The 13,812-nt window shown below is 40.8% G+C and overlaps 1 protein-coding gene across 1 annotated transcript in view; it reads right to left on the bottom strand.

Moving 5' to 3' along the window:
• The window catches only part of SHROOM2 (shroom family member 2), an 82,719-nt gene extending 70,303 nt beyond the window's left edge, over positions 1–12,416 (bottom strand). The window contains exons 1-2 of the mRNA XM_019474260.1: positions 12,387–12,416; positions 9,367–9,518 (exon numbers count right to left, since the gene is read on the bottom strand). Coding sequence (XP_019329805.1) covers positions 9,367–9,518; positions 12,387–12,416 — 182 coding nt within the window. The remainder of the gene's footprint in view (positions 1–9,366; positions 9,519–12,386) is intronic.
• Between the last annotated feature and the right edge of the window lie 1,396 nt (positions 12,417–13,812).

Raw genomic sequence — 13,812 nt, 5'->3', positions numbered from 1 at the left:
CTAAAGATAATAAAACATTTTTTTAATGAGTATTTATCATCTGGAAGCATCCAAAATGCTTCACATATTGAAAAAACAGCTATAAACGCTGGTTCCAGCAGGGTTTACTTCCAATTATCATGCTACGTAAGTAAAGTGTTAAAGAAATTAACCTCTAACATAAATACAAAAAAGGCTTCACTCACCAGTAACACTGAAGAAAAACGCAGCCTCTGACAGGGCAAACGCTAACACAGCAGCAGTAGGAGTCAAAATACACTGGGGGTTTTAGGCTGGATTAGGATCAGGAGCGAGGAACAGGAAGCAGAGCAGCCTTTGGACACGCTCCCCGCCACCACCTTTGCCCAGGACGGAGTTAGCAAGCACAGCAGCACGCAGCTGCCTACACCGGCCCAACTTGCTGCCTTCAGCAAGAAGGAACTTGCTGCGTCCTTGGAGCACGCGGCCGTGGAAACCCTTGCATTGCTTGTGGCCAGACACAATGGGTGCTGGGTTTGCCTCCCAGCCGCTTACCGCAATGAGCTTACCATTCGATAACCGTCCAAACGAATTGAGTTTCCTCAGAAACCACATTCCAAATACCAACTGGTGTTTCTACACAGGTGTGGTGCATTCCCACACTGATTTCAGCTGTGATTTACCTAACCACGTCCAAGGTGACCCAAAAATGGGAGTGGGGAAAGAGAGTTCCTCCAGTCCCAGGGCCTTTCAGGAAACAGCCCAGCCTTAGTTTGTCTCATTCCTGGTTAAAACACTGTAGCCACATGATGCAAATTACTGAGCCTCCACAAAGAACAACGCCAGGAGCTGAGAGGCTTAAAGTTTTATTTGGGAAAGCTATTTTGTTCTGACATGTCCTATGCCAGATGAGATTTTGAAGACATTGCCATCCCCAAGAGCGCTTTCTTCCCCATCAGGTGCCACCACCCCTGGTTCAGCTGTCCACCTGCCGGCAAGGCTGCTCCGTGAGCCACACCAAAGCACTGACTCCAATTTCAATTGCAACCCAGCAGAAATTTCCCCAAACCTCGGCTTTTGTCACTCCGTCCTTCCTCTGCACTCAGCATGAAGCTAGACTAAAAGCATAAGGGCCGTATAACTCAGCAGTATGGTAGCTGTGTCTCTGTGCCAGCCTTTGTTTTGCCAGGTGATCCAGTATTATGCAGATTCAGCAGCAATGACCATAAAATAATGGATTTCTTGTGTAAGAGATAAGATGCAAATTTTTTCAGTTATTCATTAACTAAAGCTGCAACACACTTGCATTCCTGCCCTTCTTTTAAGTGTTCATATTCCTGGAGTTAAGGGTTGGATTCAAAAATTATTTTAAAACCTTTTATGATCTTTTCAAGTTGGAAGGTGTTACATGTAGTTACTTGACCAAGCAGTGCATAGAATCTCTGCGCTCAACATGGTAGGCTACTTGACACTGAAACATTTAAGAAGCGTCCAAATTCTCAATCTTGTCAGTCATTTAATCTTCAGGAGGTGAAATATGTAACCTAAAATAAAAGTACCACAAGGAGAACTGCAACACACTGAAACAGGACTATTATTACTACTCTCCTGAAGTTGTACATATGCATGTCAAAGTTCTTGACTAGTGTTTAAAAAAACCCAATGCCCTTAAGTGCTTAAAAGCAACCCCAAACAATTGAATATTTCAAAATGCATACAACATATACAGAAGCATTCCTTCCAAATGCAAGGAGGATTCCTGACATAAAAACATTATTTATTTGGTATTTAATGGATGGGGCTACAATTCTGTTTCAGTCAGGAGTCTGCAGCAATCTACAGTATTATCAAACATACTTCTGTGTGTGCATGAGAAAGTACTATGTGAAATGAGTAAGTCTTCAGACCCCCAAATTTTAGAAGGCTCACCTGTTTCCCCCTCTCACCCAAGGGGCTACATATTACAGTTTCCACCACCTACATTTAAATTCACCAGTGGAAAACAGTTTCAAGAATAAATCCAATGTTCCGCCTCGGTAAAAAGTTCTGGTTAAATCCTGTAAACACTTGTATACTTTTTCATCTTAAGTCATGTGAGTGCTCTCACTAAATTGGGTGAGACTACTCATGCTCAAAATTAACCATTTCGACAAGTGCTTGCAGGACTGAAGGAAAAAAAAAAAAAACCACAACCCTAAAAACCAATCATGACTCACAGGTTGTTACCGTCTGATGCATATTCCGTTCCACAAAAAAGCAACATTGCCCAATTTTGGCAATTACTTCACAAAACTGAATATCATTGCCACAAGTAACCTTTTGAAAAAGCATATTCAAATTATAAAGGATTCCTTTTACCCACAAAGAAATGTCTATGCCCTTCCTAGTACTCCAAACATTGCCCTAATGGAGTTGACTTGGTAAAACACAGTGACATCTGTTATGTTTTTGGCTTTCTGTTATTCAAGCTTTACAGGCTGGATTTTTTAGATTTATAAAGAAATAAATTATGAAAGTCGCCACAACATAAAAACATGTCAGTCACAACATTCATGTCAAGAGACTCCTGACAGTTGCACAAAACAAACATGCAAAAACACGAGACAATAATTTGCTCTTTGAAACCAGGGACAATACACGACCAATTGGAGAAACTGAAGCTTATATTCACCTCAAGCGTCCATTAGTGTGTCACTAACAGCATGAATCAAATCATGTTAACGCAACTAAGAGATGGGTGAGGTGGGCAGAAAATTAAGAAATAAAAGTGCTTTTTAGATGTACACCCCACCAAAAAGACAGCTGGCACGGGGAACATCTGAACACCTGGGTGGTATTGCTAGGGTCATGGTGAAGGGAACACAGATTCACACTGTTTCCGTGTCGGTTAAGTGACCGCACTGACAGTTAGGCAACCAGGGGAAATGGTCCCCATCAGGGCTCTACCAAGGTATAATTTTGTTGAAAATATAAGATGAAAGTGTGCACTCCTCCTTTTGTCGTGTCCATTCCTTCCATCAGTAGCGCAGGATCACACAACTGAAGGAGGAGGAGGAGCACAGTGGAGGCCTGTCTAGCCCCGGGTTTGGCCGTGGAGAAGGCAGGGGGCATGCCTAAGTGGAGGGGGAGCTCCACGCCAGCCAGCCTCCTCTGTGGACCTCCACCGAGCATGCACATACAGAGTGGCTTATTTGGCAGTTGCTCTATTAAGCACTCCTTCACAGAGAGATCCTGCTGGGATTGCTAGGCACTCCTTAAAACACAGGACATCCACCCCAAGGGCTCCTGAACCAGGCCTGCAGGTGCTGTGCAATTTGCATGACACGTTATGTTTGTGCTTATCTGGTTCCTGCCATCCCCCCGTGAGCCATGGCAGCTCACCGGTAGCACCAAAGGACAGAAATAGAGGCCCTGCCCTGGTGATGCCCTGTCACACATCCCGACACACATGGCTTGCTCCTCCTTCCATCACAAGACCCAGGAAGGGTCTACCCAGCAGGGGCTGGTAGACATCCTATCGTGCTGGTTTTGGCTGGGGTAGAGTTAATTTTCTTCATAGCAGCTAGTTTGAGGCTATGTTTTGGATGTGTGCTGAAAACAGTGTTGATAACACAGGGATGTTTTAGTTACTGCTGAGCAGTACTTACACAGAGTCAAGGCCTTTTCTGCTTCTCACCCCACCCCACCAGCGAGGAGGCTGGGGGTGCACAAGAAGCTGGGAGGGGGCACAGCTGGGACAGCTGACCCCAACTGACCAAAGGGATATTCCATACCATATGACGTCGTGCTCAGCATATAAAGCTGGGGGAAGAAGAAGGAAGGGGGGGACATTCAGAGTGATGGTGTTTGTCTCCCCAAGTAACCATTATGCGTGATAGAGCCCTGCTTTCCTGGAGATGGCTGAACACCTGCCTGCCGATGGGAAGCAGTGAATGAATTCCTTATTTTGCTTTGCTTGTGTGTGTGGCTTTTGCTTTACCTATTAAACTGTTCTTGTCTTAACCCACAAGTTTTTTTACTTTTACTCTTCTGATTCTCTCCCCCATCCCACCGGGGTGGGGGGGGAACAAATGAGCAGCTGTGTGGTGCTTAGTTGCCAGCTGGGGTTAAACCATGACACCTATCTGGCACACATTTAAAACTGGCCATCCTGCTTTGTGCAGAAGAGTGGGCCTACAGCAACGCACTGACCCGTTTCTCAGTGAATTTGCGAAACGGGAATTTAACAGCCCAGCCCTTCCACCAACTGCAGCCACACAGAAATGTTCAAGCCTTGAACTTGAAAGCTGTGTGCATCTGTTACAAATACCCACTCACAAAGTGTGTATACCAAAGATCTGCACAGGCGCATGCTGTTCCACGCCCATGTCAATTCCAAGAAACATGGGTAGAGAGGGGCTATCACACCTGCCGCCTTCTTACAGCAATGGTATGTGCATACAGATACAGCCCTGGAAAGCCCAACTGCAGTTTCCTACCTATTTCCAAAGTCTGACTGAAAATACAGGCATTAAAACAAAAATAAAATCTGTTCTTGGTCAGTCAAGGCCAAGGTCAATCTTCAAAAAGGAAGAATTCTGGCTACTGGGCAAGAAGAGAGAAATCACTGCTATTTGTTCTGCCGTAACAAACCCTAGTTCCAGAAGCAATGGAATAAAATTTAATGGCAAAAGAGATTTTACTCCTACTCAACAGTGGTTCTCCACAAATGCATTAGGTTTATTGAGCAATACTTAACCATAACCGTGGACATAAATATGTGTAATACTTGCTTAAAATCTGAAAAACTACATGTATTTTTCTACTTGTTTCCTATACTATGTTGATATCTACAAAACCAGAACTATCAAGTGGCCAAACACAGGTAAGAGGCAGAATTCACAGTCCTCCATCTGTATCTTGTAATTGTACAGAAAACACAAATCCCTCATCTTCCCAAGTCATCTCACAAATAGATATTGCAAAGTTTGACAGTACTCCTGCAGCCACAAGGAGCTACGAAGTGCACAGCTAGCTGCTCCACAAGTCAAAAACAGGTAAGACTAGATCCCTTTGGTAAGTTACACAAAACCCACTACAGAAAGGTCATTGGTGGTGTTGAGCATGTTTCTGCTCAGAACATGACAAAGTTTCAGTGATCTCCCATCTGAACGCTGTAAATGACTGCCAGATTTTTATTCCTGGATTTCTGTTCAGGTCTCTGAGACAGTACTGTACAATCTCAGAGTCTTTGGGACATTAATTAAAAACTCTCCTTCTGCTGTGCTTCAATTAAATGGCTGTCTGTCTTCATGAAGTGCCATGCAAATAACGATTACCCTAACTTCCCATGTCTAGGTGTCTATAGTTCACGTATCATGACATTCACTTCCCTTATTAGGATTTTGCACAGTAAATTTCAGCATTCAGACTACGCTTCTGATGGCAAGTGTGTTTGCTCTCACTGTCCTTCCCTCTCCTGTAACAAGGGACTCCTCAGCATTACAAAAACAGCTTGCACTTTCGCCACATAAAGGCACCAAAATGAAATGCTATATAAAGAAAAAGAAAACACGCCCGCTCACATGTGTATGCAATGTGGCCAGAACTACTCCAGAACTTTAAGGCTGGTTCTCAGGCATTGGCAGTACCTGCAGAGCTGGTCAAGTTAAACTGAGAAGTCCAGCTTCCCGTCACCAGCAGACCCTGAGGAAAAGTCGTCCATGGCTACTCCCTCCCTTGCCCACCTGTTTCCACTGCCACTAATAGACGACTCAAGCAGCCAACAGGACAACCACACATAACTTCTTAGGGTGGCTCCCAAAGGCCATATAATCCCACCTTCCTTTTAACGTTGATAAACCACAAACGGAAGTGTTACCTATGTGTCAATTTTTAACAGTTTAATGTGTCTCATGAATTCATAGTGAAAAATTATTCCAAACTTTCATGGACTTGTGGTATACACTTATGTCTAGCATGTGCAAAGGAATGGAGATTATATTTAATAACTAGAAGGGAATTTAAGTTAGAAGCATATGCAGAACTGTTAGATTACACAGAATATGGTAACCACCTCAGTAGCAACACTCGGAACAATTTTACATGTGTATATATAGACATGCACACATCTTTTCCAAAACAAGAGAAATTCACATACAATTCTTGTAAGAAATGTCCTAAGCACACTTTCCTTTCCATTCTCCTAAGAAAGGAATCTACTCAAGAAACGACTCAATACTACACTGAAGAACTATCAGTTCTATTAACAATTAAGATGTGTTGTTTTGACAAATCCACTTGAGAAAACAACATAAAGCCTCCCGAGTCCTCTTTTAATCCAAGACCAAAAGTACAATGCACTTGTTCAACCATCAATATATGTAAACTACTTAAAGATCATATTTGTTGCTGAGCCAGTTGCACAGTCCTGATTTGGTTTAGACCACAACTATGCAACGTTTCCAAAAAATACAGCAAAGCGTGTATGCTGATAGCAAGCACATTTATGCTGAGTATTTGGTACTGCAGGCACTTTTAGAGACCAATGTCATTTTCCCTATGCAAGTCAAGCATCAGATTCTTTAAAAATATTGGGTAAAAATAATTCTGTGGAAGCAGCTACCACTGCTGAACAACAGCAGTGCCTCGAGAAACTTTTGCCACAGTCACAAGTTAATTATTGTGAATGAAACACGTTACTCACTATGGCAAAACTTTTTCACTTGGTCTTGGCTGTAGGTACATTAGACTTCTAAACCAAAAATAGCATGCCCTACAGCTTCCCAGGTACAGAGATAGTTAGACCAATGTAAGATCAGGATGTGGCATTACTGCATGAAGGAGTGACCCGTACGGATGACTTTCACCTGGACACGCTTCTCAGCGGTGATAAATAAAACCTGATTTTTCTGGATTAATTCTACTGATATTAATAGGAAGGAAGTTCTCTACTTTCCAGAAGAATTCTGTTAAAAAGTAATTTTTCCACACCATGATAGTTTTTTAAAAAGTTGGCTTTTTACTCCTGGATCAGTCTAGAAACAGATACCACAAACAACCCTAAGGAAAAAAGTTTTCACCACAAAATCTAGATCTTGGCTTCCCAAGCTAACTCTCACAGATAGCAAGGACAGCCATGATTCAAACAAAGATTCTTTTAACCTTCAGAACTGGGTTGTTGAACTTCAAACCATTTATCTATTTTGCGCTTCAGATTATCACACTGACACCCACAGGAAATAAAAATGTTAAATTAATGCTATAGAGAAGCATCACAGTGCTAGACAAAGGACACAGGGCAAGCAGACAAAAAGATGCTATGATGACTTGCAGATCAATACTTCATCTTGTATGTAACTCAATGAAAGGGAATTGGGGGACTATTCCCAGTCTCCCCAGAGAACAGTAAGGGTGGATCTAAAGAAGACTGAAATAGTCTTAAAATGCTAAGGCAGCCATTTCAAGATTGCTGTAATTAATTAAAGTGCAGACTGCCTCTGAAAGTGGTGGTCCTATCCAGCTGAAAACCTACTTCCCAAGTAATTTTGCAGTCAGATCAGTTCCCTGATCCAATTCAATCCAGACCTGTAGGAGTGCTCATACAGAGACTAAACAACTGGTTTGCTTAAAGACAGGACTGTTTAAAGCACTCATAAAAATTCAGCCTAAGATTTAGGGCAAACAGAACAAAACAATACTGTTGTTCAAGCTATAACTTCTGGAAGAAAGCATGCAACAAGGCTTTTATAAAAACCTGCATCATTTGAACTTCCAACAGGAAAAGAAAAGCTATTTCAGCACACAGACAGCAGTGCATGAGAACAAGTTGGCCAAGAATAAAATGAGACTGGGTGTTAAAAGGTTTCTGACCGTCAAAGGACTGATGTCCTAAGGCAACTTTCCAAGAGAAAGAGCAAAGTTGAAAAAACACAGACAAAAACCCTAGCTAATTTCATTCAGTAAGTTTTATGAAATTTTATCTAATATTGTGCAGGCTTGACAATGACCCAAAAGGTTCTTGCCTCTTTTGGGAGCTATGTAAATCTTAAATTCATGAAGACAAAAATGTTTTCCCTAACGACAGCCACTATTTCAGCCTCTTGGCTACAACAGCGAGGTTACGTTTGCCCATTGCACATGTGCTAGGGAAGGAAAAAGAGGAGGGATGAGAAAGGACTGACGAAAATCCATCAGCTTTGCACCAAACTGCACGCAGGCATGCATAGCAATGGGGCTCTGTTGCCTGCAGAGAATGGCCGCAAATCCCCAGCAGCAAACCAGTGCTTGATTAGCTGTATGAAAGTTCTCCAAAATCACATGCATGGAGTGAAGTACTTGTGAATGACAAGAATGGCATAGCTCTGTCTCTTATGAGGGCATTTCAGCATCAAACTTTCTGCCATTTCCAAAGACAGATCAGAATTCACAGATTCTGAGCAAGCTACTGTCATAAAACTGAAAAGCACCAAGAAAGAGGGAATCTTTCCACTTGGTCTGAAGCTTTTTTTTATTAAGACTTGCTGCGTTGGCAGATTCTTCAATGTCTATAAAACTTCTCAGCCCTGAAGTTCTCCCTTTCTGTGACAGAAACAGCTGATGTAACCTCTGCTAGCAAAAGTGCTTTTACTGGAATAGCCAGTGCACGTTGAAACTGCTGAACATCAACATGATTTATAATAGTTGTGAATGCATTTTATTTTGCATTTATTAGCTTTAGTGCTACAAAAATTTTGGGAGAGCTTCCGAAGTAGCTATTGGTGAGGATATAAGCTATCACCTGTGAAAGAGATTCAGGTTCCCATAATTCCTTCTGTCAAAAACACCTTCTTAAACCAAAGGTGAAAAGCATGCTTTTGTACCTCTCTTACCTATCAGTGCTATTTCACAAAAGATAGTCCTCAGTTAAGACAGCCTCCAACAGTGGTTATATTTACAGACTGAATCATCACACCTGTCAAACCCCAATTCTCAGCATTTTCAGTGTTGCAACAAAATTCTTTTTTGATTCTAACAGACACCCAAAATTCTCTCATGAAAGACTGGTTGGTATAATTTGATAAAAGTAATTAATTAGAAAGTTCTGATTCATCAGAGTAGGAAATTAATGAGAAAGATTTTGTTGTTCAAGTTTCCTGGTTTGAATTTTTTTCAGAAGGTACAAGATCTAACCTACTTTAACATCTTTTCATTTTTGTCAAAATTATTTTATGAAACTTATTTTTAATTCAAGTTAGTAAAAAAAGTGTGAACTTAAAAGTCGTAAGTGAAAATGACAAAAAAAAAGTTTCCATACCACGGTCTGTTTAATATGCACATTAATAACACTGAATGAATGTCATTATCTTGCCAAGTCTTGGCAAATTTAGTTGCCCAGTAGCTTATAGCCTGGAACACATTTGGTTTTCCAGCTGAACGACACAAGCTTACCTTTTTACTACAAGCTTCAGTGTCTTGTGTGAACCTTTCACCAGACAGATTGCTTCTTGTCGGAAACCAGAGAGGCCCACATCATTGATGCCAACGATTTCATCCCCAGCCAGTAACTTGTCCACAGCTGCAGCTTTGCTCCCATCTTCAATCTGCAGAAAAAGCATATCAAATGGTAGAATCATTCAGGTTGCACAGTGACACCTTTAAAATAAGTTAATGAGCTTTCAATATCAGCTTCATACAATACAGTAATTAAGTGGTTAAAATGACTTAAAAAAATGCATTTAAAAATGCTATAAAGAGAGTAATGATATGGAGACAATCAGAACAGGAAAGAAATGGAAGGGGGGAAACCTGAGAAAACCAGAAAGCTCGATGGAAATTTGGGAGTCAAAAGCATCTGTGATCTTGAGCTCCGTTCAATACAGGACAGGTAATCATACCTGCAAATAGAGCTTTTGGCAGGAATCTTAACATCTGGTTCTCTAGAGAAGGTAACCAATAATATTAACCATCTAGTCAATAATGTTAACCACAGAGTCAACTCCAAAAATACGGCATGCTATGAAACCCCAAAATATGGCATAACAAGCTGGTCTGGAAAATAAAGTGATTTTCATCAGGCACATAACATTTAGGAAAATATCTGAGAATTTACAGTCCATACAGCTAACTAATAGCTCTGGCTAGAAGAAGAGATGATGGTCTGAGATCCAAGGAAGAAAAAAACAGCATGTCACACTACTGAAGAACACAGCAAGGGAAATTCATCGGGAGATTATTTTGCTGCCACAGACATCTCTTGCATGCACTGAATTTTTACACAACTATTCATAACATATAGCAAAACACTCACAAGATAAATTAAAGAGTCAGTTTTTGGCAATTCCCACCCCGATGAAGGAAACAAACCCATTACCAGTTACCCATTTTTAAAATTTAAAACAAATCCCTAAAGCTCGATCAGCCAGACTAGCAAGTACCAACAGTTTGAACTGATTTCAAATATAGCTGTAGGTGCTGAACACTTTGCAATTCAGGCCCTCGGCTTTCTCAGTTTACTCCCATCTCCTCTGCTGTTGACGCAGCCTCCAGCTTCTCAGTTGCTTGGGCTCATGATCTATGCACTTAATTTTATTCCTCCCTCACTTGCTCACAATCCATATTCCACCTCATCTTGTAGATTTGACACTTTGTCTTCAAAGCAAAGACTTTCATTTATGTCTTCATTATATTGTGCCTTGACTACAGTATCTCTGAGTCCCACATTATTAAATGCCAGTGAACCTACAAAGAAGCAATCCTTGTAATTGCCCCAACTGCAGAAAGCGTCATGAAGAACTTCCATCTTCTGAGGCACCAAAGTCAATCAACGACGAGATAAATCCAGAGGAAGCTTAACTTCATGAATTCTAAAGCTCACAGTACAGGTTTTAGGGACACTCCAGCAACCAAAGTATAAATTAAATAACCTAATAAAATAAAGCAATTATCTCTTGATGAAAGTACATTAGGATGATCTCATACACCCCAGCAATCTCATTGCAGGCACATAAAAGCTCTCTTTATGTAAGTGTAGGATAAATGTTCTTAAAAATCTTCAGACCTGTAAATCTAAGCCAAAAAGAATGCCATATAAAATGCTTAGTCTTATACCCCATTCTGAAATGCTCATTATTAATACTAATGAAACATTTCCAGAACTTCTTATCTTAATAAAAACAGAGATAATTAAAGACAGAGCAAGTTTATACATCCTCATACATCTCGTTCTCAAGCTATGACCTGCCTCTGACCTTCTTGCATATCCTCTGAACATCAAGAATTTACCAGAATACTGAATTATCGCTGCAAATCTTCAGTAAAGTTTAAAACAAGGGAGCAGCAGTGGAAATCACTTACATGCAAGGAAAGATTTCAGTTCAGGGATGTCAAGTATGGAGTGGCTGCCATATGAGGGACCCTGAAGTCAGGCAGAGTTGAGTAAGAAAAGAGGCAGCTGGGGACTCATGAATCAAAAGCCTCCTAACAGGCAATTGCGAGTCTTCCAAGCGTTCAGATGCATTTCTGGGTTACTACTAAATAAACTGCGCTTGGAGGCCTGAAGCCCAGTAGGTCAGAAAAGCAGCACGAAAATGTTAATGAAAGTCAGAGTTGAATCACTAGAATTGTAGGGAGAAGGTCAAACAGAGGTTATAAAAAAAAAAAAAGAGGGTAAATATCTTGTAGGAGGACACATTTTAAACTCCAAAATGTAGATGCCAACCAGTTGCGACCCTTATGCCCTGAGCAAGGTACCAACCAAATGACAAGAGGTGAGAAGCCCCTGGGCCATGCCACCTGGGCCTGAAGACCTCAACAGGGTCTTTTTTTGTCTTTAAAAAGAAAAAAGGCAAAAATCCGTCTCCTAGGGTTTCAATGAATGTTCATTGTTCTCAGTAAGTGTGTTTGTTTTTTCTTCAGGCTGGCAATGCACTGACGGCAGGGAGTATTCAGTTACCCCCTCTGAGTTTTCATTTCAGCAGGGAGACTACACATTCCACACAGTGCAAGCTTTCCAAAGAGACTTTGGCTGTCCAAAACAACATTAATCAAAAAAAACCTCAAAAAAATATTTTAAAAATCAAAACCTAAGCACAAAGCTGAAGCCGTCCTCATGAAAACTAGAAGTGGCTTTCTTTAATACCTTGCCTCCAGATCAGCTGCAGCTAGGGAGAATAAAAACTACACATCCATTCACAGTAAACTTCTCCCCGAGCTGAACAAATTTAAACATAAACCTTTCGTACTCAGATCCCCGAATGGTTGCACGAATGAAATTCTACTTGACAATGCACTTTTAAGTGGAAATGGGAAAGTTAGCTAGACAGGAAAAAACCAATTTCTTCTGTTGCACTAGAAGTCCTTTAGTCATAGTGACTCAAAAAAAAAGCATTAGGCTTTGCACACATCTGAAGAAACACAGCCAAAGAAAATCCATGAGGAAAAGACCTCTTCAAAAATACCGCCCTACTAACCTGCCTCCTCCGCTCAAACTTGAACGCCATTCATTCCAGCTTCTCCTTCAGGTTTTCTCTTTTTCTGTTTACTAGTCTTACCGTTTATTGTTTTTATTTATTCACCCATTGATAAACTTTCCATCTCATCAGACCTTCACTAGACCTGTAAATCCCAACCAAAATACATAAACATTTTAGAACTAGCAACTGCACTTGAAAATTTCACAACTATTTTTCATGCCTCAAACATGAATGTATTTCAGTCATCCATCTACAGAGTTAACTATGCTATGATGTGTTCAGGATTTAAGTCCATATTATTCATCTAACTAACATCCAATTTCTTTCTGAATTTCAGGTGCCCAGAAAATCTAAGTCAATAGCTGAAAATAAAGCCTTGAAAATGCAGAGGGAGGTGTTAAGATGAAGTCTTTCAAGAACAGTCAACAAGAAGAGATCTGCCTCAGTCACTGTCAGCAGGCAGGAGCGACTGGACGTAACCCTGAACAACCCCTCTGCTCAGCCTGGAGTACTTGCAGGAACTGAACACCCATAAAGTATACATCTTAACATTTTTATAGCAATAGCAGGAAACAAGAGACACATACAAGAAAAACAATCAACACCTTATTTTCTTATAAGTACCAGACATAAGCATTCAAAAACCAGGTATAATTACACTGCCTGCCCTGGATGAGTAGAGTTCTAGAAATGCCCTCAAACCACGCTTTTGATATGTATTAAAAAAATCATACCCCTCTTACTATGCTAAGTTAACAAGAGTAAACACCATGACTTCCTATTCTTAGCAGGGATGTTGATATCGCTACCAAAAAAAGTGTTTTCAAAAGGAGATGAAAAGGATGTTTGTTGACGAAAAGCATCTGTTTAAGACAGCTTCCAACTCTCACCCTGCTGTCTCCGATGACCTCCCTATAGCCAAGAGCAAAGGCAAACTTTGGGATCCATGCATCAGGGAGGATTGGAACCGCAGACTTCTGCCGTCATAACGGTATCTACATGAATTGTCGTATCTTCCCAAATTTATTTTTGCTTATAAAATATCATATCCACAAAACAGGAAGAGACACTGATACAAGATGCAGATGTAGATAATAGGAGAAAAAACAGTGACTGAAAAAACAACACACGTGTAACTCTGGTATGTGAAATTCTTCCTGTGAAAAGGAGAGAGCGCCTTGAAATGGGGGAAGAGCTGAGCCGTGAAGAAAAGTCTAACAGCTAAATACATAAACACATTCAAAGGACACTTACAAGTCTGCATTTCCACTGTTGGTAATACACACGAAAGGGAAAATAATGGCCTATATTTGCAGCTTTAAAATGCTGCAAGTGTTGATGGGGAGCACCACTGCTAGAATGTGACCCCTTCACTTCTGTGTTTATCAGGTCTGACGCTTTACTTAAAATACCCGCATTCCTC

Source organism: Aptenodytes forsteri, unplaced genomic scaffold (assembly GCF_000699145.1).
Source record: "Aptenodytes forsteri isolate BGI_AS27 unplaced genomic scaffold, ASM69914v1 Scaffold200, whole genome shotgun sequence".
NCBI classification, from domain to species: Eukaryota; Metazoa; Chordata; class Aves; order Sphenisciformes; family Spheniscidae; genus Aptenodytes; species Aptenodytes forsteri.
This window is presented reverse-complemented; position numbering and strand designations above follow the sequence as displayed.